This window comes from Antedon mediterranea, chromosome 4, assembly GCF_964355755.1.
Source record: "Antedon mediterranea chromosome 4, ecAntMedi1.1, whole genome shotgun sequence".
Lineage (NCBI taxonomy): Eukaryota > Metazoa > Echinodermata > Crinoidea > Comatulida > Antedonidae > Antedon > Antedon mediterranea.
This window is the reverse complement of record NC_092673.1, coordinates 233,148-258,594: the sequence shown is the minus strand read 5'-3', so window position 1 is coordinate 258,594 and position 25,447 is coordinate 233,148. Positions and strand designations below refer to the sequence as shown.

The following is a 25,447-nucleotide window of genomic DNA, read 5'->3' as shown; positions in this document are numbered from 1 at the left end:
CAATACTTAATTTACCGGGCGTAGAGTAGTACACGGCAATGGTAAAGAATAGGCCGTGCTGAGTAACGATTTGTTGATTTTTGGTGTTGCTGTGTTAGGCCTTTTTTGTGAACTACCTTAGCATGTTAGTAAATAATTGTCTGTAAAAGTGAATGTACACTAGTTTGTTAATAAATATGTATTATAAAATAGTTTACAATTGCAAAACTATTATCATAATTCTATTTAATGTGACATGTATAATATCTATTAAATCAAGTCTTATTTAGTATGTATACATCCGCCCTTATGAGGGCGGGCATCACTCTCTGGAGTTCTCTGTTACAAATTTCTCATGCAAAAATCGCGGAATACTCATTCTTGTGATATTATATTCTTTGCTCGAACTCAAAACCAAATAGTATGAAACGCAACAATTTTATAATTATTTAAAAAAAATTGCAACACAAACATTATTTAAACAAAATAAATTAATTGGTAGATGTTATAAATGTATTTATTTACATAATATTTACAACATAAGAATGTTAAGAAACATTATCACAAAACATTGTCCTAAACCGACTTACGTTTACTAGCATTCTAATTCCTTGCCCACTATATTTTTGCCCTTTTTTACAATATCAAAACCCACTGCCTATTATAAAAATGAGTAAATAAAAAAAACCTAATCTTTAAAAAAAATATACAAAACTGCACACATAATATTGACAGTCTGAACAAATTAACAAAATAATTTAAAGATGTATTGTCCCCCAAAATCATGAAAAATAAAGATTTTAAAATCGGACTTTGAATAGGCCATTTTGCAGTTTTAATGAAGTTGTTCACTTCCATAAGAAAAAAAACGGGGGAAAAAAATTATTTCACCTATAAAAAGACAAAATAAACAGTTAAATTACCCAAAAACTCATTGTCTTCCAGACAATTTGACCATTTTTTGCTTTAAATTACATTTTTCTCAGGTAAATAAAATTTTTTCAGACCCAATTTTTTGTGAGAGTGAATAACTATTATGTGACATTAAAATAACATATTCAACAAAAAAATATATTTTTAGGGGGACAATATATCTTTAAAGATTAATAAAACAAATTTTAAAATATTTGATTTTTTAAAGCATAATAAAATTAATAGAATAAACATTTACATACACAAAAACAGATTTCATATTTTTACATAAAATTATATTAAAAAAGTACATATTTGAAAACCCATTTAATAAAGCTCTAAAAAGCATTGACACACAATATAAATATTCAATCAATAAAATCATATTCCTACTAAAAAATAAATTTTGTAAAATAAATATTGGCAGCCTAGCTACTGTGTTATTTCAATCACAATGCACTAAGCAAATACCAATAGATAAAATTGTAATTATTTACAGTAATAATGTATTGAAAGTTTAAAATCTAAACAGTTTAAGGTCAGTCAGTTTTAACTTTCATTATTGTCTTGAGAACTGTATTTTAAATCAATAAGGAAACAGTCAATATGCTACAATAAATTCAAACAGTGGAATTATAACAAAGTTTATAACTGATATTAGAATACAGTACAATAATATAACACTTCTTAACATTTGGATAATTGTTAATGTTTAAAATCATACCGCTTTTATTTAGCAATCTAAAACACACTTATTTATTGGTTTTCTTTTGAATTTTTAGCACAACCATTGTACAAACTACCAAATACTGTATAGAATACTTTTCTTTTTATTCTGATCCGATGTTATAACCTTTAGGTCTAAGCATGATGGGAATAGCTACTATTAATTTGTTGTATTAGTTCCTGTAACCCTTAACATGTAATGGCACTGTCATTTTCTTGGATAATAAGTTTCAGTCTTCTATAACCTCAAGTCTGTATACAGATATTGTAAAAATTGAGCACACCATTTATCTTTTTTTTTTTAACTGGTTAACTTCAGCAGTGTGTTGAATAAGTTCAACACATTCTTCTGTATGTTCAAATACCCGCAACTCTTTTGTTATTTGTATTCTGTATAAAAATTAAATAAATCATTAATAACTATTATTAAGTGTAAAAGTAGCAAATAACCTTTGTCGGTATATATACAGTATTAACAAAATACTCTTCAGTCTTTAGACAATTTCTATGCTAAGTTTCCATAATTGTATTTAATATCTAAACAGTAGTTACAAATGTATCATTTTATCAAGATGTGGTAGGTACATACCATTTTTCTAGTACTGTATAACCTTTGTCGTTCGCCACTTCCATTAGTGTTAGCTACTCTCCGATCGCTGTTCTTCCTTTTCATTGGACTGTTGACTGATGTACGCGGTGCAGGTACCGGCCGATTGACGGATGACGAGCTGCTGCCGCGTTTTAGTGGCATTATTCTTGGAGCAGGCTGAGGCTTCATTCTTGCTTCTTTTCGTGCTTGAATGGCTTTGTATCGTCTCGTACGGGGCGAGTCATTGGCGTTTTTCTTGTTCTGTGACTGTAGATGTTGAAGAGATTGTGGGCTTGATGAGCTTCTCGTTATCTAGACATGGAACAGAAATTGATTTTATTTTCGTTTCTGACAAAACAAATTTATTTGCTGTCATCATCTTCAATATATAATTAATTTTAATACCCCAGTTTCGGATATACATCATTGTTATTAACTAACTTCCCTCCCTGTTCTACACTAAATCCAGATTGTTAGTACTCCTGTAAAATATAATATATAAAATATTTATCATATAATAATTACACATGATGAATTACATAACAAAAGGTTATCTCACTCTTTTTTCTTCTGAAGTATCATGGTATATTGTACGAGTAATTTTAATTGTACGTGTCTGTGCTGAGCTTTCTGGAGTTAGATTGAAGAGTTGTGATTTTAGTTCGTTCATGACTTTACGCTCTGTTTGGACATGTTTTCGTGCCTGTAGATAAATAACCAATATAGGTAACATAAATTGGCAGTATTGGTCCAATTTTGCACAATGAATGTTCCACAAGATGATCAAATATATTGTTAATATGACAAGGAAGTAATTGTGAAAGATTTACCTCTTCATGATTCTCTGGTGGTGGAGGTGCTGCTCTTTTCTTTTTACTTGAGAAACGATTTTCCATATTTTTCTAGAAAAATATCGTTTATTTAAAAATTAAGAAATTCATTATAACATATGAATACAAATACTTTATGACAGTTCCTTGTCAGTAAGCCTCTGATTTGGGTTCTTTTGATGGTGGACAGCAGGTAATCTAAAGTTTAAACTGGGGCCAACCAAAGCTCTTTATAAAGATAATCAATTTATTCTACAAAATTATTAACATAATTACTTTGACACAAATAGAAAACAAGAATCAAATAGACTACATGATTTGCTGTAATTCTTTTAATACAATAATTACTTACAACAATAATTTCTCCCAATGATCGGCTTCTTCCGTGTTTCCGTTGTCTCTCCCTTGCATACACATCAGCATCTGTTTGAATTCTAGTTGGTGTTCCAGGCATGTGGCTATTCTTCATAAACTAACAAACAAAACACGATAATATCATTGATATTAAGAACCAAGTTGGTAATCACACTGAGAACCTTAAAATGAGAATTGGTAGAGTGCTGTGAGACACTATGGAGTAATAATTATTACTCCATGGAGACACTAAGCACGACATAGTGGAGATGTGGCTTGGTGGTTATGATGCTTGTAATCCTGTCATATAATGTCATGTCAGGATTTTGTCTACTGACAAATTACAACTCCACTCTCAAAGACTTGTTTATGTAGAGCATCTGGTGTATATGTTTGTCTTGTGAACAAGATTACCATTGAGAAGGATTGTGAATTATTTCGCTTATGGTTGGCAAGTTGCCTAAATATATAAAAACCAAAGACCCTGATGGTGGTCATGACAAGGACGACCACATCAATTTACTATTGTGATCAGGAGAATAGTTACTATTCTAATTAAAGGTCACTAACCTGTTTCATCAGTTTTCTTTTTTTGGCACTAGGGGGCATTGATTGAACTTCATTGTAGAGTTGTGATAATGCATCACCAGTGTTATTTAGTTCATTCTTCACTTGTACAGTAGCTAACTGTGGCCCACTGATTGCAAGCTTACCATCCATTCCATCACTACTCATCTAAAAAACAAACATTTTATTTATCTTAATATAATTAATATTATTATTATACATCCTATAAATCTTTTAAAGTAATATACTTGGGAAAATATTATAAAATGAATCTGAAATGCTATACCATACATACATACTGTAAATAAATATTATTAAATTAATAATTAACCTTTTAATTGTTTACATTTTCAATTTTATATTAGGGCAATGACAGTACCTCTGTGTTCCACACTTTATCTTCTGAGCAGTCTTGGATAGCAGATTCTTTCCCACCACTTTTTACATACCGCTCACAACGTAATTTGATATGAGTAGGAACCTACAACAAAATAACATCAGAAATCATATTAAAATAAAGTTACATTCAAAAATGGTATACTCGACTTACAAACACAGTAACCACTTTAAACCAAATCCAACCAACCGAAAGGAAAATAATGTTTCTTAGAATCCTGAAAGCATTTAAATAAAGTATACATACAAATACAAAGAAATATGTATATAAAATAACATTTGAAATCAATTCCAACCTTTCTAAAAGATATGCTATGATGTGAAATATCAGTTTCACATTTCTCTTCTCAGTTAGTAACTTAGTATCAGTTTTCGCAATCTTACAAATACGAGGAAAAAAAACAGATACGTCACGCACACGTATTCGTTTTTCGTAAGCCAGTAAAAATCTGTTTCGCATGGCAACAAAATATTGAGGGCGCCGTCCAAAATATGACTGCGGTAAATTTGAGCGAAGCGCAGGTACGTGTTGCTTGGCGCTTGGCTGCCTAGGCCTGGTGTAACATCAATTCAAGGCGAGTGAGGACTTTAAAAATTGCTATTTATCAAAATTGACCTGGAATTTTAGTAAATTATAAAAAAGTATAATTATATTATAATCATGAATCATTCCTGATTCAAATGCAAAATGTGCAAAATAGATCAAAAACTATACTCGTTTTGTAGTTATGAATATGACTGGTAATATTCGTCAACACGAATACGCTTTACGAATATGAAATGGGGATCAGCTCAAAAGTTTCACAAATGTGTGACGTATCCGTTTTCGTTATCGTAAGGTTGCAAAACCTCCCTAATTACCATAAGTTCCCAGTACCATAACAAACTTACCCTATCTTGTACCATCAACTATATCATCATGCAGTGAAAGTGTACCCAAAATGTAATATTTAAAATGTCATTCAACCATCAAGTGGAAATATCCGTAAGATATAACTGATTTTCTATTTTCAATTGCACTAGATACTATTTCTAATTATCAACCTCAATCCACCAACCACCCTACATTATCTGCCACCATAGGCATTACCACTAAGTCTGGGCCAGGAGATATGACCAGATATGGTGAGTAAAGATGAGGGTACATCAGTTGTTCTGGTGCTTCCTAAAGTATACAGTATGTATAAAATGGTGAGCAGAATGTGCAAAATTAAAAGATGTGCAAAGAACAATGGAAAGAATATTGTGAATCTTTTTCTAAAATACCTGTAGCAATAAGCCGAAACTTTTATATTTTTTTGTGACACAATTACATAAATTATTAATACTGTATTAACCAAGTATAATCCTCACATTCTCGAGTATAATCCTACCCCTTACATTTAGGTTAAATCTCGACACAAGACTTTGGTAAATGTTAATGCAATTGAAGTATACTTAATCCCACTCTCTTATTTTGTTCCTACAAATTCTCCATCAGACTACACATCATAATTAGTAATAATAAAATGATAATACAATGCGGAATATTGGGACTGTAGATAATCCAAATTATTATCAAAGAAGTCACAAGACACAATAGTCAGTATTTCATTGCTTGAATAATGTCATACTCTTGATTGACTGTATATCGTTTCTTTTTAAAGAAAACAATTAATGTTATTACTGGTTTCTGAAACTAAATCAAATATAACCCTTTTTATCATAATTTGTGCTGGTTATAACTTACCTGAAAAATCTCATTACAATGTTTGATTATAAATTCTACAGCACAATTTAACATGTTTACAAAGTCCTGGTCTCGAACATCTTCTGTTGTAAACTGAAAAGGAAATTGCCAATGTGAATATTACTGTCTTTAAAGCTCTGTCTACACTATCAAACTTTATGTGACAACAAGATGTGATGTGCCCATATATAGACACGATGATGTCATATCACTACCATGTTTTTTTGTGCTAAACTTGTGTTAATCTGTGGAAAAATTAACCACTTAAAACGAATTTTAATGTCTTAGGTAATAACAACCAAAAATAAACTTACATATCTAGGCCAAAGAATATGAGGAGCAAACATAACTCCTAAGTTGAACGCAGTCATCTTGCTAAACTCGTGTTGCTCTGTGACAATATGAAGTAGATCCAGTAGGTCTTTCAGTAGCTTATAGTTGTTGACTGGTAACATCAGCATCAGGTTGGTGATGGCCATTACATGTTCTTTATTGCGTTTCTCATATAGCTTCACTCTCATAGCAGGGTCACTACTCTTGAACCGCTTATGCATATTGTATGTTAATTCTGATAGAGAACATATTTCATTTCATTAAGTATTTGGTCTATTTCAGTATATACAAAACTAAAATTGGGGAGACCAGGGTCAACCTAAGTGAACTTAATCACTGTAGCTGAGCCGGTTGACCCAACCCAATATATTATTTTAATAGTAGTAGATGCCGTATTCATTAATTCTTTTTCAATGGAGGAACTTAATATTTATTTAAACTATGACTTGAAATTTGTCATACAAACCAACTATTAGAAACTGTAGTTGTAATTAGCCATCAAACAACCATCTTTTATACAAAACAGAATTACTGATAAGTTAAAGTATTTAAACAAAAAATTAAATTTTAATAAAAAAAAATCTAACCTGCAGCTTGCACATGAGCTGTATAGTGTCTGTCAGTTAGCAAAGGTTCTGGCAAATCTCCAAGATATGACTTGAGTACACAAGCGACATCATGTGGAGTGAATCTGTCACTGTCCAAATCAATCACCACACCAGCGTTAATCTTCTCTTTCAGTAAGCGTTGCCGCTCTGAATTGCCAGGAACACGAAATATACCTTCTTTTGTTACATCTGTGGGGCACAATAAATACAAACAGTTGAACCACCTGTCATGAAGAATACAGCTTCTACTACTGTACATTTTAATCTGAAAATCATGGATGCTGTGTACTGTACACGAAACCTCCAGTCTCTAGTTGCAATATATGACAATTAAAATATAGTCATTTTCTTACAAACATCAGTAAAAATAATAAAAATGGGTTTGAAGGACAATATATAGAATGTTTTTTAACTAGATAAATTAGTATTTAATTATTATTTATAACACAGACTTACATTGCTTTAGAAACTCAATCAACATCCGAGCATGACAGTAACCTTCCTCTGTTAAAGGTGCACCAAATATGCCTGTACTAGTCGCTGTAATAAGAAAATATTTTAAACTTAAATTTCAGTTAATGTGTACCATTAATAGTATAGTATTGGCTTGAAATAGATGTATATATTATTTGTATTTACAGTATTTGCCAAACACACACAATCACTTGTTTGTAGACAGGTGGGTTGGTAAATGAATAAGTAGGGTGGTTTGTGTTTATATAAACTTTTTGTTAATTTAATAACTTTACCTTTTTTTTTAGTCTTTTGAAATTTCTTTACAATAGTCTTTCCTTGTCGCACATCAACCTTTCCAGCTAATATCTGTCCTAAGCCCTCTGGACCATTGAAATCTAGCAAGTTCGACAACTCAGTACAACACCACTCGGTCAACTTCTCAGGATATTTGTGTTTCATCACTTCTACATAATGCAGAGGATTACACAGAAGTCCACCAGACATGATGTATATTATTGTACTTGGGCACTTGAACGTGTGAAGAAAAAGAAATTAATCAAAGTCCAGTCATGGACAATTCATGTTATTTATTTCAGAAAAAAACAATATTATATTAATTATTGATTGATAAACATCATCCTCTTGGATGCTGATGAACATCTTGCTTGCTTGCGATATAGCACACTTTTACAATACAAGACTTCTCGAATCAGAGGCAAATAGGTGGCAGGCCTAAAAAAGAGCTAGCCTACCTAGGATGGGCTATTTTATGTTTAAAAAAAAGAAAAGGGGGAAAAGAAAAACGTTTATTTATTAATATTATTATTAATAATAATTAAGGCCTATCTAGCTAGCTAGGATCACCGGCTAGCCTACGAAAACTAGGCCTAGCCTAGCTAGGCCCTCATATTTGTTTTTTTTTTTAAGTACAAAATAAATAAAAAAGGAGGAAACCTTTTTTATTTGTTGTGAAGGCCAATGCCTAGCTGGGACCGCCTCAGTCGCGCCTTGCCATCCTTATTATTTGTTGGCCTACCTAGCTATAGGCCTAGCCTAGCCTACTATTAGTCTAGGCCTACTAGGCCTAAGCCTACTTTGCTGCTGCATGCCTGGCCGGCTGGTGGTGGTAATCATGCACATTTTACTTCTTTTTAACCTGACTGAGCAGTTAATATCATAGAAATTTATAATGTTTCTTATATATTGTAAATTATAGTATTTCGTAATATATTATGCAGAAGCATATATAATAAACATACCTTTCAGTTTGTTGAGACAAAACAGACAAATTATGAACAATACGATTCTCCACAGCGGATAAAAAGATGATGAAAATTAAAATCTGTATCCAAACGAAATCATTTGAATAGAGCTAACGTGATTGGACAAACCAACCATGTAAAGTATTCTGATTGGTCAGAAATGGCGAAGACAATGACATTTTCTTGACCTTTTTTATGTGTCCATTCATCCATGACTAATCGATCTGATACGGTTTACCGTGTCGGTGATTGAAAATTGTATAGCTTTATCTGGTAATTATCTGAAGAAATTACCGAAATGCTTTATTTGTCCATTAATTATCATAATAAAATAACAATAGAAATTCTTCTTAAAGATTTTACGAATAAGAAGAAATAACACACACATATTGCACAAAACTTAAGTTTAAGTCAGTGGTCGCAGTTGTATTATATTGTCTTGTAGGCCTACTACTAGTAGGCCTACTACTAGTAGGCCTACTACTAGTAGGCCTACTACTAGTAGGCCTACTACTAGTAGGCCTACTACTAGTAGGCCTACTACTAGTAGGCCTACTACTACTACTAGTTCTACGACTACAGTACTATGTTTTTTTATTTTTTATTGTACGTATAATATTTTAATTTGTACTCAGCGGAGATTAATACATCCGTGTGCATGCATGAAGCCTCTGTGTGAAATATTATTTTCAATTTTACTCTTTAATTTAAATGTTTACTAATAACTTCAGTAGGCCTAGTAGTTCTTTTAGTATTTGTAACACTTTTTTATACTGCGTGTTACTAAAACAGTCTGGTCATTCATTCAGGGAACGGCTAATAGTCGGGCAGCATTTGTCACTATATTAACTTTACTTCATATATTTAGCCAAGTTTGATTTTTCACTTTTAAAAGTGAAAAATCAAACTTGGCTAAATATATGAAGTAAAATACAAATGCTGCCTGACTATAAGGTATTCAAATAAATAAAGCAATTTTAAAACAACTCCGCCGTTGCCTTCCTTGTCTGCTGTTTAAAAAAAATATCAACGAATATTGACTCCGTGGTTCTTCCATTTGCCTCATGAATTTATAAATAATTTCAATGTGTAAACTATACTTTCTTATATAGCACAATTGAAGACCATTACAATTAAATGAACAATTCTCTTCTCTATCAGAAATATATATATATAGAGCTGGAAAAATAACAAGTTGCCATTTCGGTAAAAGTTTAGAGACGAAATTATAGAGGGCTCACTTCAAGAAAATAGAATTATCACAAAGAAAATTTATGTGATAGAGGGCTCACTACATTAAAATAAGAATATTCTTTGATGATATAAACAAGAGTTTGCATGGCAAAATCAAAAGTTTGCGGTACACCACGAGTTCTGTAGTAAATGCTGTTACATTTCATTGCTTCAGCTTGAAAACTTTACATTATCTGCTTTCTAAATACCTGTAAATCAACAAAACAGAAAAAGGATTCTATGGAATCCAGACAGGACCACTGATGTACCACGTGGTTCCCACTAATGTTTTGAAAGAGAGACAGTACAGTTACTTAAATATGAAACAGTATTGCGCAAATTTAATATTTCATGATAATTTATTATTCCAATGAAGTTGTAAAGTGTAAAAACTGTGTATAAATATTTACAAAAATGTTCAAAATTCAGTAACTTGAGTTAAATGTCGTTCTTCAAAGAATTTATGTTTTTTAAACTTGTCGGAGTCCTTAGGGGCGAAAAATGTAAGCACTGACTTTGTTCCTTTCGTATCCTCATCTTCTTCTTCATCATCCCTAAAGAACAAAAATCAAATAATATAAATATACAATATATACTATTTAAATATAATTCTATTCAGAGTGTTTTGATATCACAGAGTATATTATCCAAAACAGTATTAGAAAAAAACAAAAATGTGTTTACCAAAATACTTTGACTGCTTTCTCATCTAGAATAAAGCTGGCCGTAGACCAACTAAATCGCACAACACTTGGAAAACCAAACACTTTATCGATATTTTCACGAAGCCACTTTTTTGTATTTGGATCTGTTATATAAAAAGCAAACAGCAAGCATGAAGTAGTATCAAGTACAGGGCTATATAGCGCATTATGCAAAGCCTCACACCCTTGCCTTCCAAAACCTAGCTTAATTCCTAGTGCATCAATCAGATAAATACAGGTTTAACCTGTCATCTCTTGTTTCTCTGTTATTTTTATTGTTGTACCTTTGTACTGTCCTTGTTTTGAAACGAAAATGAAATGAAATAAATATTATGTACTGTATGTTTTTTTTGAAGTCTTGAATTTGAAGTCTTACGTACCTGAAGGATATCCTGAGACACCATTTTCACCTAGTGTATACTGATCACCCTCAGGAAATGTCCACGATTTTAAAACTCTATCTCGAACCACCTATTTAAAAAGTTTAGGGTCAATCAAATTCTATGATATTGAAACCCTATAAGTGAACGTCACTATATAGTTCACGGAGAGACCTTGTGGGTTTGAGGATGGAGATAAAGTGTTGTATTTATAGCTGGATTTCAAGACTCTGTGATTGATTACTACCACGATTCGATCATAGGTTACAATTGATAAAAACATTTTGTGTTTGATTTTTATGTTTAATAATTTACCTTTGCACATATACTGGCAGCACTGACTATAGGAAATTTTGCATCAGCCTTAGATTCAACTGTAATGTTTAAGTCTGGAAATAATCCTTGCAGCTTTTCTTGGTACTTGGCAGCAGGTCCAACTGTATCTACAAAAACCTAAGTAAAAATATCATTCATGGTGTATAACATTACTTCCTCTAACCCCTTATTTGTACATCACAAAACAGTATAATCTCAACTCATATAAGACGTAATCTTATGTGACATTACTGTTTTATTTTAATGTTGAATGTTTAAATGTAATTTTTTTTTAAATTTTAATTATTTCCTTGTAAACTATCAAATTATTGGGAAACTCAGGTGGATGCATAATTTAAATGCATAACAGAGCATGCCTTTTCCTTTGATTTAAAAGTTTGACTATGCCTTCATAGTATAACAGGATCTTATTTGTTAATTCACATTTTAGATTCTTTCTCTCTAAAACTTACCTCAGTGAGATTAACTCCATTTTTCAATGCAAGGTTGACAAGACCTATCGCAGAGTCCATGGATATTGCATTTAAGCTGTACTTGCTTCTGCAAGAATAAAGAATTGATTATTTTCATTATGCTCATGATCAGTAATTATATATTTTTTATATAACCAGTACAACAAATATTACATCATGCAAGAGCCACACTCATATATATTTGATATTTGACATATTAATTTGATTCCGTAAAGAAGCGATGTAAAACACAACCTATATTGTGCACTTTTGTAGTCTGAATTATATTTTAATATGATTTTCAAATTACCAAACCAAATAATAATAATGGAAGTTGGAATGAATTTTAGAGAGAAGGAAATATTCTACACAGTTTCTAAAAATGTCTATGCATATTTCTGTTTTAAAATCTTTAACCTCTTTAGCATATTGTTGGATATAAATGTAGGTGATATAACTTCAACTTCAAACCCTAATACATCATTGGCCTCTTCTATACTTGTGAACAATGCTTCACGCTTTTCTTCTGATAAAGTTTTAGAATCTGCAGAAAATATTAGTAAATTGTCAAAGTTATTTGTACAAATTCTAAAAGTAAGAAATAAAACTTATTACCAAGTTCTTGACATTGTACAAAAGTTTTGTAAGACAATTTACGAACATCGTCAGCTGCCTCTTTATTTCACAAAGAAAGGAAGTCAATTTTCATAAAAAAATCGCCGTGGTTAGGATTCCGGCACCGGAACTCCACTGCCCACCGTTAGGGAATCCGACACGCTATTGCGCATGCCCAGAGCTCTGGGAAGTGAATTATAGCTTGCACTAATAGTGCCACACACACACCACACCACCGAGAGTCGGAGTGTTATAGGGATTTACTGTAGCCTAGATAGTCGTTGCGCGAGCGAGAGAGCGATGGATGAAACTTGGCCTAGAGAGCCATGGATGAAACTTGGCCTGCGATGCCATACATGAATTAATAATTAAAATACGACTACGCCACGCGTTAAAATAATTATAATGATATTAATAAGTATCAGTATCTATCTTGAATCGTAATGCTGTTTTTAGCGTTGCGACCCTGACTTCCCGAACAGTTTTTTTGCCGTCAACAAATCAACTTGTGATTGCATGTTGTTATGTACAGTATAATGCGTTATGAAAAATCATAAAACTAGTCATGTAATTATATAATTCATAATGATATGAAGTTTATATATGAATGAAGCAACCACTTTTTAATTACAAAATAAATAGGACCCACTGGTCACGTCTAACTGGTAGCCCTAGCCTAGATTAGTGGATCCCGTATAGTATGCATCTAGGCTAGTTCGCCGTGCTATGAAATGATCCATCGCTGTTGATAAGTATAGAGTCGCCGATTACCTCGCTCTGGGCATGCGCAATAGCGTGTCGGATTCCCTAACGCTGGGCAGTTGAGTTCCGGTGCCGGAATCCTAACCACGGCGTAAAAAAATTAGACTATAAAAAGAACTAAACTCGCCTGCAAATCCCATTTCTTTCAGTTTATCTTTCTTTGAAACTGGACAATAGCAAATGCCATACACCATAGGCCCTACAAAAAAAAAGACATTTAATGTTTACATACAAACACAAAAAGAAGTAAACAAGTAACATAACAAGTATGATGAAGAATTATATATAAATAAAATAACAAAGAATTCGTGTTTTTTTATTCATTATTCAACATACTGTATAGCCTTAAGAGTCTAACCTACTACTAAGCCTAGGCCTAGTAGTAGAGCCTTTTTTAGGTAGTTAGTTAACTAGGCCTACGCTACACGGACTAGATTAGTCAGAGAGATCGACTAGCCTACGCTACACGAACTAGCTTAGTCAGAGAGATCGACTAGCCAGGCCTTTTAGTAGGTTAGCTGCTAGGCTAGTTAGGGGATCCCTGCTAGGGAGGCCTAGCATTTTAACCTACCTAAAACTGGACCCCTTCCGGCTTCATCAATTCCAAGACAACATGGCTCATCTCCACAAATTGATGGCACATTAGATTGTATAATTAAATTTGAAATGTTGTTACTTTGTATTTCTTTCAGGGTTCTCTTCGACATGATGATAAACATAAACTCCCGCGGTTTTGGTCTCCAAAAATGGTCACGAAAATCATAGTATAGTGCGCCGCCACGTACATAGTATCTTTATTCGAATAAACGCCCCACTTCGAATACTCACCTCCCTCGTAATAAACGCCCCGCCACAATGCATTACGGTATATACACAATATTGTATTTCTATTTGAAGTAGAATTCTTGACATGATATTACAATTTACAAAGCAGTTACAATTTTTACTCTGTATCACTTCTCGATATTAAATATGTTATGTTTTCATATTTAGAGAGTAGGCCTATTTAGGCCTATTTGATTTTACATGTTACCATTTCCAAAACATTTCCTGAGCATCTTCTGGGTATTAAACTTTTTGGTTCACTTTCAATTAGTTATTCAGATAATTAAACGGCGGATGAATTAGTTTTAATTCCATCATGTTTTAAATATTTCCGATATGTATTTCAGCAAATTAGGCCTATTTTGTCTTGAAACATCGTAAAAAGTTTTTGAAAAAGAGCCTCATAAAAAAGAAAAATGTTTCCAAAGTATAGTCCCACTCTTAATTCGATTATTATAATAAGGAGTAAAAGTAAAAAAATAATACGTATGAAGTTTTCCTAACCTAGGAAAATGTGACCATAACCTCGTTTCACTTGCACCTAGATATAAACCGATTTGCCAACAACAAAAGCCGAAGAAACGTACTGTTCGTAGATGGACACATGAAACTAAAGAACAGCTTATTGGAGCATTTGAATGTACAGATTGGGGGGTTTTCCTGGACAGTTCAAATGACATTAATGAATGCGGCTACATAGATTGCCTGGTTGTACTGATAGTATTTTACCAACAAAAACTGTTAAATGGCTTTGCGAATGGCAAGAAACAATCAACCTCTCTTCCAGATGTATCATGTGATTATGCAAATAAATTGAACAGCTTCTTCAATCGTTTTGACAAGCATGATTTTAAAGTTGAAAGAGATACGGTATTAGACAAACTGGGAAATAATAATGTAACGACTGAATGTTCTACTGAAGAATCTGTTGTCCGTAAGTACTTTCAGAACCTTAAGACATCGAAAGCATCTGGTCCGGATATGATACTGCCTAGGGTACTGAAGGTCTGTGCCGACCAGTTATCTTCTGTTTTTAACAGATTGTTCAATCTCTGTCTCACAAAACAGGTGGTTCCGAATATCTGGAAGAAATCATGTATTGTACCTATATCTAAACGACCAGTGATCAGTGTGATGAATGATCTTCGTCCAATAGCTCTCACGTCTACGGACATGAAAGTTCTTGAGAAAATTGTAGTTAATATGTTAAAACCACTAGTTAAGAACTATATGAACCCTCTGCAATTTGCGTATTGTAATAATTGTTCCACTGAAGATGCATTACTTTTTAAAAATGACAGAATTTACTCTCATTTAGAATAAGTTAGCAAGGGACATTCAGTGCGGCTGATGTATTTAGACTTTTCATCAGCTTTTAATACAATTCAACCACATGTTATGGCCAATAAGCTGATTAATATGAATGTCCCATGTTATCTCATCACTTTTGTTCTTAATTATTTGACGAATCGGTCACAATTTGTACGAATTGGTAACCTCTTTTCCGATACCCTGTATACTAGTACTGGCGCCCCACAAGGCACCGTGCTAGCTCCGTTTCTGTTTACTATAGGCCTATACACTGCTGATTTCAGATCAGCTATCGAATGTCCCACAATTAAATACGCAGATGATTCGGTGATCCTAGGTCTGATTAAGAAGGACGACCTGTCAAAATATTATACAGAAATCCTAAGGTTTGTTGCTTACTGTAAGGATAATTTTCTTGAAATTAATACTGAGAAAACCAAAGAAATGGTAATCGATTATAGAAAACAAAAGCGGGTAAAGAAAGAAATAATTGTAATTGAAAATAAAGAAATCGCACAGGTCACATCTTATAAGTATCTGGGGGTGACATACGATAACAAACTTTCGTGGGGTATTTTTATTGATCATTTGGTTAAAAAACTAACGTAAGGATGTTCTGTTTCAGGAAACTGAATTCATTTGATGTACGAAAAGAAATATTGTTATCTTACTATAATTCCATTATTCTCGGTTTATATAGCCATTGTTTGGTTTGCTGGGGTGGAAACATCTCACAAGGTGATAGGGACAGACTACAAAGGTTTGTCAATAGGTTTGAGAGGATTATCGGTACAGAATTGCAGTCGGTACACTCTACCAAGAACGATTAGCTGGTAAATTTGATGACGTAATGTCTGACGAAAGTCACCCGTTGCATTCGACTATTAGCAGTTGCATAGTACAACCAGGGAAGAGTTAATTTAACTCTTCCCTGGTACAACGCAGCGGTAGACTGAGGGTACCGGCGGCTAACACGAACCGATATCCCAACTCTTTCATTCCAAGAGGTATTGGCCTTTTCAATAGAAGATATGTACGTTAGTCGTATTATTTTGTCTGTATTTAAGTCTGTTGTTATATTTGATGAGAGAGAAAGCTATGAACACTGTAATTTCCAAATTTATGGATGAAAAGCGATGTCAGTTTCAGAATACAGAATCATCAAACTGAATGAATGAAGCTCTTTGTTGTGGCTGATGTCTGCTTATTATTACAAGTAATAGTGGGTATTACACACGTTAGATTCTAGGCCAAATATAAGCAAACATATTTAAGTTTAGCCTCTGGTTTAAATGTTTCTAAAACTATCTATATATGGCTGCACCCCTTTTCTATAAATTCAAGGTCCAGATGTTTCTAAAACTATCTATATGGCTGCTGCACCCCTTTTCTATAAATTCAAGGTCCAGATGTTTCAGATATAAACTATCTATATATGGCTGCTGCACCCCTTTTCTATAAATTCAAGGTCCAGATGTTTCAGATATAAACTATCTATATATGGCTGCTGCACCCCTTTTCTATAAATTCAAGGTCCAGATGTTTCAGATACAAACTATCTATATATGGCTGCTGCACCCCTTTTCTATAAATTCAAGGTCTAGATGTTTCAGATATAAACTATCTATATATGGCTGCTGCACCCCTTTTCTATAAATTCAAGGTCTAGATGTTTCAGATATAAACTATCTATATATGGCTGCTGCACCCCTTTTCTATAAATTCAAGGTCTAGATGTTTCAGATATAAACTATCTATATATGGCTGCTGCACCCCTTTTCTATAAATTCAAGGTCTAGATGTTTCAGATATAAACTATCTATATATGGCTGCTGCACCCCTTTTCTATAAATTCAAGGTCTAGATGTTTCAGATATAAACTATCTATATATGGCTGCTGCACCCCTTTTCTATAAATTCAAGGTCCAGATGTTTCAGATATAAACTATCTATATAACCATGGCTGCTGCACCCCTTTTCAGATGTTTCAGATATAAGATAAACATCAAACAACTCAGTAAACTTTTCCTTTATCCGGAATGTTAAATTTCCTTGAGGAAAAGTATAAATACCATCACATTTATCATTCGATTCACAATTAATTTCAGTTGCAGAATACAGAAACATAAAAAATGAAGATCTTTGTGGCTGTCTGCTTATTGGCTGTTTTCTTCGGAGCAAGTAGTGAGTATTACATACGTTAACTAGGCCAAATATAAAAAAAATTACTTGTTTAGCCCCTGGTTTAAAAATGTTTCTACAACTATTCTATGACGAAATCGGCCGATAAATCCAAAAGATTATTTTTTGTTGTATTTTGTAAATCATTAAATTATGCACCGGTGCCAAAGATTATTTGAAAGGTGTTAAACCTTGGAGCTAGCTGAGCTAAAGAAAATTTGAATAAATATAGCTGATACCGTATTTTAACTCAAGTTTCGTTTTCGAAACATTAATTCTCTCTCCTTAGGACGATCAAAGCGCAGTATTGATCGAAACGTCATAAAACTCAACAGTTCTTTTCAGAACTAATATTTGATCACGCCATGCAAATCTTCAAACGATATAAAGAATAATTATTATCACTGATTATCAAATTTACAGGTACTGTCGTCACTAGATATGTGTGTCAACACGAGGGTGTCACGAAAGCTCAGACCACGAAAGCTCAGACCCCCTAAGACCTAAGATCACGAAAGCTAAGACCCAACACCTAAGATTACAAATATTTATCTTTCGCACCTGCCTTGTATTTTAACTCCCAACATTTATTCTGAATACCACACCTTAGAATTGGCACTTTCATGAAAAAGAATCACATAAAAAGTAACAAATACATTTTTAAATTGATGATTTTACAGACGTTTTTCTCGCACACAAAATGACTAGCCTACAGTACTACAGTAGGCCTACCCCATGTTCAATGTTTTTGTTTCTATGGAACGTCAAAAGAGCAAAAATTATATAGAGGGCTGAAAACTCTGTGGAGTCCATCTACAGTGTGGATGGAACAATGTAAAATTGAAATTGTAATGATAATAGTATAATCATGCAAGTACGAAGAAATAAATACTGGCAAATAAATTTTAATTTAAAAATCATGATAAGTTTTTTTGTTTCGTTTTCTTTCTGTTTTTATGCTTGTACTATTATTGTTGCTCTTTTGGCGCTCCATGGAAACAAAAACATTGAGCATGGTGGGAGCTCGAGGAGTTACATTACAGTATACAAAGAAACACATATGTAAAATCATCAATTTAAAGGATTTATTTATTTGTTATTATGTGTTTCTCATTCTGAAAGTACTTATAAGTCCTAATTTTAAAGTGTGGTGTTCAGGATAAAGTTAGTCAACAAATTTGGAGTCAAAATACAAGAAAGGCAGGTGCGTAAGAAAAACATCCTCTGAACCAACACAATGGAGTAAATATATACCAACAAACAACCCGTCAAGTTTGTTTGTTGTAAAGAAAAAATATACATTTACTCAACGGGCGAAAATAATGTGAGTTTATCTATGTTTTGCGGTAGTATTATATTATATTTATGGTAATAAATGAAACCTACTGTGTTTAAAATTATGTATGGATAAACAAGTATTGTTTTTAATCTGTAGTATATCTTAGTATTTGTAAGCTTAGGTGTTGGGTCTTAGCTTTCGTGATCTTAGGTCTTAGGGGGTCTGAGTTTTCGTGGTCTGAGCTTTCGTGACACCCGTCAACACGACACAATATCGATAAACTGTGGAAATCACCAGATTAATGTACATTGTACTGAATACGGACGGCCTGTGTCGTACAGAGCACACTGCTCCACTTCAAAACCACTCAGACGGTCGTGCATTACGCAACCATCCAACTCAAAGAAAAACAGCTTTGTATGGATGGGAACAGAGAGTGCAGTGTTTATGCCAAGAACATTGTGTTTGACGATCCATATCCAGGTACCTACACTTAATTTCTTGAGGAGGTCACATTTGAATGTAAGTATAATAGGCCTAATGTATATTTTCATTTATGTGTATTTTCCTCCTCCTTCCACATGACCTGTATTCCTCATCCACCACCTTCACAAACGTTTATCTAACATTACCGTGGAAATCAGTTGACTATTGACATTAACAATACTCTCCCGATTTAATTTTACTTAGTATAGCCTAAAAACATCGGTTAAATATAAAAAAGATTTTATTACAATTTTACATATTCAAATATCCAATCAGATATATTTCCAAATTCATCATTAGGTTAAAAAAATTACAATTTTGTTATAGAAACAAACTAAAGTGATCGATATGTCCATTTATAATTATTTGGTTGATTTCATTACAGTTGAATTTTAAACTGGTGTGACGGATTGTCAAGCAGAAGAATTTACACGGTTTTTAAATAACAATTTAATATAGGCATAAGTTTAAAGTTTATGGTGTAGGCCTACTCATACATATTTCATAGCTAATAACTGTTGATATTGATGCCAGTTTTTTTTTAAATAATAAACTAACATCAGTATAATCAAATGTGTCTTTCTTAATGACTTTAGGTGTTCATATTATCAATAAAAGCTGATACTCAAATGAATATACCAAACAGTGAAATGTGCAGAATAGAATCCGACATAACACAGTCGGCACCATGCCCTTTATCTTGAAACATGCATACGATAATCTGGATTTTATTCCAGTTTTCTGGATGTTTGGTTTGGTAATGGATGGCGATGTGTGGAGGTGAAGAAAAGGGTATAAATGGGGTGATTCTTGTATTTTTTTTTACAAAGTGGGTAGAGGGAAGTTCAGATTGGAAACAGTTCGTGGTGACGTGTGTATCAACGGCGGTTCAACATATAACTATTTATAAGGCAAATTATTGTAATTTATTTTGTCAATAAGAAATAAAACCGTACTAAAAATTATAACTTTAACTTTAATCGTAAACAAGACATTCATAAACAAGACATTCATAAACATTAGTCTTCAAAAAAGCGCCTCCTAAAAAAATTAAAATGTTTCAAATCTATAAATTCAATTCAATTCAAAATGTTCATCATCATCCCACACGGGGCAATTCAGATAAAAATTAAAATGATCTTACAAAATATAAAAAATATCACAATATAATATAACAAGAGTCAAAGTTCAAGAATTTAAGAGTCTGGATGGCCACTGGCAAAAACGAATTTCTTTTCCGGTTTGTTCTACATGTCGGGCATCGAAAGCGACGCCCATGGACATGAGCTCGAAATCACTGAACAAGGCATTAATATTTTTAAGAATAGCTCTACTTTTTTCTAAATGTAGTCCCACCACTGGAAGATTCGATTATATATATATTTAAAAATCGACGTATTTAACCAATGTATACAATGATGTTTAAATAACATAGTATAACACTAACTCCAAATAACAGACAAATTAATTTAACATTTCTATTTTAATGTTATCATCATCAGGAATAAACAATAAATCCAAAGGCAGGCCGCAATTATAACTTGGTTAACACTAGCACGCAACACAAGCCAATTGACCAATCGAAAGATAGGCTTATTTCAACTTGCTTGTGATTGGTTTGCGTTGCGGCGTATGAGAAATTTTGAGAACCAAGCTTAAACAACGTTGCGTCTTCACATTTACATTTTCAAAAGATTATCTTGGTTTGTTTCCTAATGATGTTACGACATGAAATTGCACGTATAGGCCTACATTAAAATATGAAACGAAATTATAAGTCTACATGACAAGCCCACCAATGGTTGGGTGGAGGTGCCCGGAAATTGGACAAGCTCTATTGTCCTGGTTAGTCTTATATAGTTTGTTTCATATATTTTTTCAAAAAATCATGTAAAGTGTCATTTTTTTCGGGCGGGAACCTATGCAGCTCTATTTTTATAAAATTTCCTTTGCTCAGCCCCAACCATAGTGGGGTACTTAAGATTCTTATACATGTTGTTAAAAAAAATAATAGATGTCATTTTCCGGGGACCTTGCACCTCTATTTTAAACAGATGGTATATAGTCATTCACGGTCAACAGGCCACACTGTTACATTTTGATGTTGTTCATCTTTACATTAGCAGATTGTTCAAATCATTTAAATAAAATATTTTCCGGGCGGGAACCTAGCAGTTCCCCTCCTTTAGTTTACAAAAGTAATCTCGATGTGGAAAAGAAGCCCACCAAGAGTACTAAAAATGAAGGGGTAAATGGGCTTCTTTTTATGGCAGTCTATTTAATGGAAAATAATGCAATACAACTTTGTTTCTGATTAGAAAAGGTCCACTTGTTTAGGCCTGACATTTATAACCCTCAAAATATGTTTTTTTCAAAATAAAAAACAATATTCATTATTTTCAATTAAAAAAAAATAACCGTAGAGGTTCGAACCCAATCTAGAGCGGAGAACACTCAAACCTGAGCATTATCCGTTACGCCACAAAGTAGTACATTACTAAACAGCTGATAATATTCTATTTATACGTGTATATTCATCATTACATCAAAAGTATCATATTAACCTTCTAAAACCAAAATGACCAGTTACATCAGTCGCATGAGCGTCGTGTTAACAACACGACGTATGTCGTGAGTTTTGATTCCCACGCTGATCGGTGGAATAGTTAAAGCTATGCGAGCAGCTGTGTTCGGAGTTCACAGAATTATACGTCCCCCTTTTCACCACACATCATGGGGCGACAACACATGCATCTGGTGATGTGCTGGAAACGACCCCAAAAGGCTGTGGCAGGGCCTTAGTGCTGAGTCAGGGAGAGCACATGTAACATCTTTTTTTTAATTTAATTTTTTTTCAACCTTTAAATTTTATTTTTAGTGCCCTTAATTTTAAAATAATTGAATTTATATTTCATCGCAGGTGTGCGAAACGATTTGGTATGCCGTGCGTTGTTATGCAATGGTTGAGGTGTAGTGGGAAAGATGGTATGGTTATTCGCGGTCAACACGCCACACTGTTAAATTTTGATTTTGTTAATCATACATTTTTACAAGTACGTTTCCTACCATGGTTTCACCACAAAAGTATTTAACAGAATGCTTCCGTGATAGTTCTTTACCATTACAATATACTTTAAATTCTTCAACATGTTTAACTTTTTTCTTTGGGCCAAAAAGAATAGCCTCAGTTTTATTAACGTGTAGTGAAAGTTCATGATTGATTAACCAAGTGTGACATGAATCAAGGTTGGTACTTAAAGAATTTTCAATATTTTCCGGGCTTTTACCAGAAACTAAGGGTCTGTTTCTGCTGCATAACGCAATTTAACCGGTTATTTTAAAATAGATTAAAAATAGATAACAATAACAAGACCGCGTTTCTGCTCAATTTGTGCTCCGAAATAACCGGTTAAATCTATGGGTGGTCGTCGAGCAAAACGTCATCATTACCCAAAATGCAATACACTCAGACGGAAGTAGTAAGTTGGCTGTTTGTTTACATCGACGTCGTCAATACACACGTGTGTATGGATGCTAGTCAAGTCGCCCCATCGCAAAGTCGCCCCATACAAAGTCGCCCCTTACACAGTCGCCCCATCGCAAAGTCGCCCCGACACAGTCGCCCCATCGCAAAGTCGCCCGAACGCAAAGTCGCCCCATCGCAAAGTCGCCCCATCACAAAGTCGCCCTATCGCAAAGTCGCCCAAAACGTTAAAAAATAGTTTACAAGTGCGTAAAATGTCGCAATGATACACAAAATAACACGGAACGTGTAGGCATAAAAGGGGAAGCCCCGCCATGTAGTCTCAGGTCACACGATCGGCACGCACCCCTATCATCAGAGTGGAAACCCCGACTAATCACTCAGCGGTCGCACTAACGTGCTATAGCTTACCAGCAGAGGGAAACCCCGTAATTACTCCGCCGTTGTCGCACTACAACGCACCATTCTGAAGATGGGGAAACCCCGCCGGAGTTTTACGATGATATCAGTCGCGTTCGAAATCGGTCGCGTTTAATTTTGGTCGCGATAAAAATGATGTTATACGATCTAGATTATTTTTACTTTGGTCGATGAATATTTATTGTTATTATTAGGCCTATATTAATAATTGATTTTTGTTTTTATTTTACAGGTCAGTATGATGGGAAAGATGTGTGCCTTAAAAAAATGACAATTTGTAAACATAGTTTAAGATTATAGTATTATCCAGCATAATGTCATTTGACAGTACATAATTATTTAAATGTGAAATATTTTATAGGAAACGTAGACTGCGTCTGTGTCTTTTATTTTATATGCAACAAATTACGTAAAACAATTTATTTATAAACATTCAGTTTAGTATTATATACATAGTATTACAATGGACATTGATTGTAAGCCTGGAAAGGCAATCCCATCATTATATCAATTATAAAATTGCATCATATCACCACTATATGTCGTGCGTGTGTGTATTCGTCGTACGTATTATTCCGTGCCTCTTCACTGTCTTGTTTAATTTAAAATTAAATATACACCCGATATGAGGATATTTATTAGGCATGTTAATTAGAATGTTCTAAAACCAAAAGGGTTGAAAAGAATTTCTTCAGTAAAATGATCATTGTGCTGTTGAATAAAAGGCGACTCGCTATCTGAAACATTCTCTGAAACCAATCGGAGCTGCGCCTTCTGGTATCTGTTTCCTCACAGCTGCTACGTCTTTCTGCTGACCGTCGGGGATTCCCCTTTTTAAAAAACACGCACACGATACTGTACGATAGTTTTTCCATGGTCAAAATGTAGCGTTTTAAATTTTACTAAAATACCTGCATGTAAAACAATCATATCGGCGATGAAATCCTTTTTTTTCCCTTCATTTTGAAAAGTCATTATAAAAGTAAGACACATAACTTGTCAATAAATGCAAAATGATCAATAAGTAGCCTATAACACTCATTGTCTTACAACACTGTTTTACAACTCATTGTCTTACAAATCTATACGAAGGCCTACACATTTATACATTTATTATATTATCCTAAAAAATGAGCTGGTATCCAGGCGTAGGTTGAAGAAAGATTCGTAATTGTGGCTCTGGTAACTAATTTAACATTTTAAGAATGGGAGAAAATACACATGCGCATTCCTCATTAGTTTTTGCGGTGGTTTTTGATAAAGTGTTGGCAGACATCAACCTAATTTACTATCTATTATTACAAATTTACAGATGCTGCCGTCACTAGATTTGCGTGTGAACGCGACACAATGTCGATAAACTGTGGAAATCACAAGATTAATATACTGTGTGCTGCATACGGACGGTCCGTGCCTTACAGTTCACGCTGCGCAGGCTCTGCATCATCGCCCAGTTTGTCATGCCTTGCGCAAACATCCATCTCAAAGGTAAACCAGATTTGTGATGGCAAGAGTTCGTGCAGTGTAATTGCCAAAAACAATGTGTTTGGTGATCCATGTGTTGGCACCTAAAAATATCTGGAGGTCACATATGAATGTAAGTATATGATAGGCCTAATGTTATTTTTATTAAATTTATTTTCCATTGGGTGAAAAAACACAAATGTTCATCTAATTGAAAGTGATCGATATACCCATTTCTAATTATTTGGTTGATTTCATTACAGGCGTACTTTAAGCTGATATGTCAGATTTTCAAGCAGAAGAATTTACACGGTTTTTAAATAGCAATTTAATGTATGTTTACAGTTTAAGGCCTTGATATTTCATAGCCAATAACCGTATACTCATTGGGATGGTATACATATTTCATAGCTAATAACCGTTGATGCAAGGACATTTCTTTAAAAAAATAATAAACTAAAATCAGTATATATTCAAATGTTTGTTTCTTAATGACTCCAAGTGTTGATATTATAAAAGCTGAGACTCAAATAATATACCGAACCGTAGAGAACTGTGCAGAATAGAATCATGCGTAATACAGTCGCCACCTGCTGCCCTCTATCTTGAAATATGCATATCGATCATTTCTGGTTTGAAACTGTATTTGGAGATTCTAATTTTCTGGATGGTTTGGTGATAGATGGCGATGTGTGGAGGTAAAGAAAGGGTATAAATGGGTGATTCTTGTTTTTGTTGACAATATTTGCAATGCGGGTAGAGGGAATTTCAGGT

At 33.6% G+C, this 25,447-nt stretch overlaps 2 protein-coding genes and 1 long non-coding RNA gene across 3 annotated transcripts; 1 reads left to right on the top strand and 2 right to left on the bottom strand.

Moving 5' to 3' along the window:
• Positions 1 to 483: 483 nt before the first annotated feature.
• Positions 484 to 8,820, bottom strand: LOC140047490 (rho GTPase-activating protein 19-like). Its single transcript, XM_072092531.1, has 13 exons — positions 8,739 to 8,820; positions 7,773 to 8,007; positions 7,480 to 7,563; positions 7,003 to 7,212; positions 6,397 to 6,650; positions 6,083 to 6,175; positions 4,337 to 4,438; positions 3,961 to 4,125; positions 3,389 to 3,508; positions 3,037 to 3,108; positions 2,766 to 2,909; positions 2,207 to 2,518; positions 484 to 2,007 (listed from the first exon to the last, which is right to left on the bottom strand). The coding sequence occupies exons 2-13, from the start codon at positions 7,981 to 7,983 to the stop codon at positions 1,975 to 1,977; spliced, it is 1,800 nt and encodes a 599-aa protein (XP_071948632.1). The 5' UTR covers positions 7,984 to 8,007; positions 8,739 to 8,820; the 3' UTR covers positions 484 to 1,974.
• Positions 8,821 to 9,948: 1,128 nt separating this feature from the next.
• Positions 9,949 to 13,982, bottom strand: LOC140047489 (ribonuclease H2 subunit A-like). Its single transcript, XM_072092530.1, has 8 exons — positions 13,795 to 13,982; positions 13,351 to 13,422; positions 12,264 to 12,390; positions 11,847 to 11,934; positions 11,374 to 11,511; positions 11,059 to 11,149; positions 10,659 to 10,782; positions 9,949 to 10,528 (listed from the first exon to the last, which is right to left on the bottom strand). The coding sequence occupies exons 1-8, from the start codon at positions 13,940 to 13,942 to the stop codon at positions 10,393 to 10,395; spliced, it is 924 nt and encodes a 307-aa protein (XP_071948631.1). The 5' UTR covers positions 13,943 to 13,982; the 3' UTR covers positions 9,949 to 10,392.
• A 3,482-nt stretch (positions 13,983 to 17,464) lies between these two features.
• LOC140047854 (uncharacterized) lies at positions 17,465 to 25,145 on the top strand. The gene is made up of 3 exons (XR_011844973.1): positions 17,465 to 17,543; positions 24,522 to 24,806; positions 24,937 to 25,145. It is a non-coding gene; the product is annotated as an uncharacterized lncRNA (long non-coding RNA).
• Positions 25,146 to 25,447: the final 302 nt, after the last annotated feature.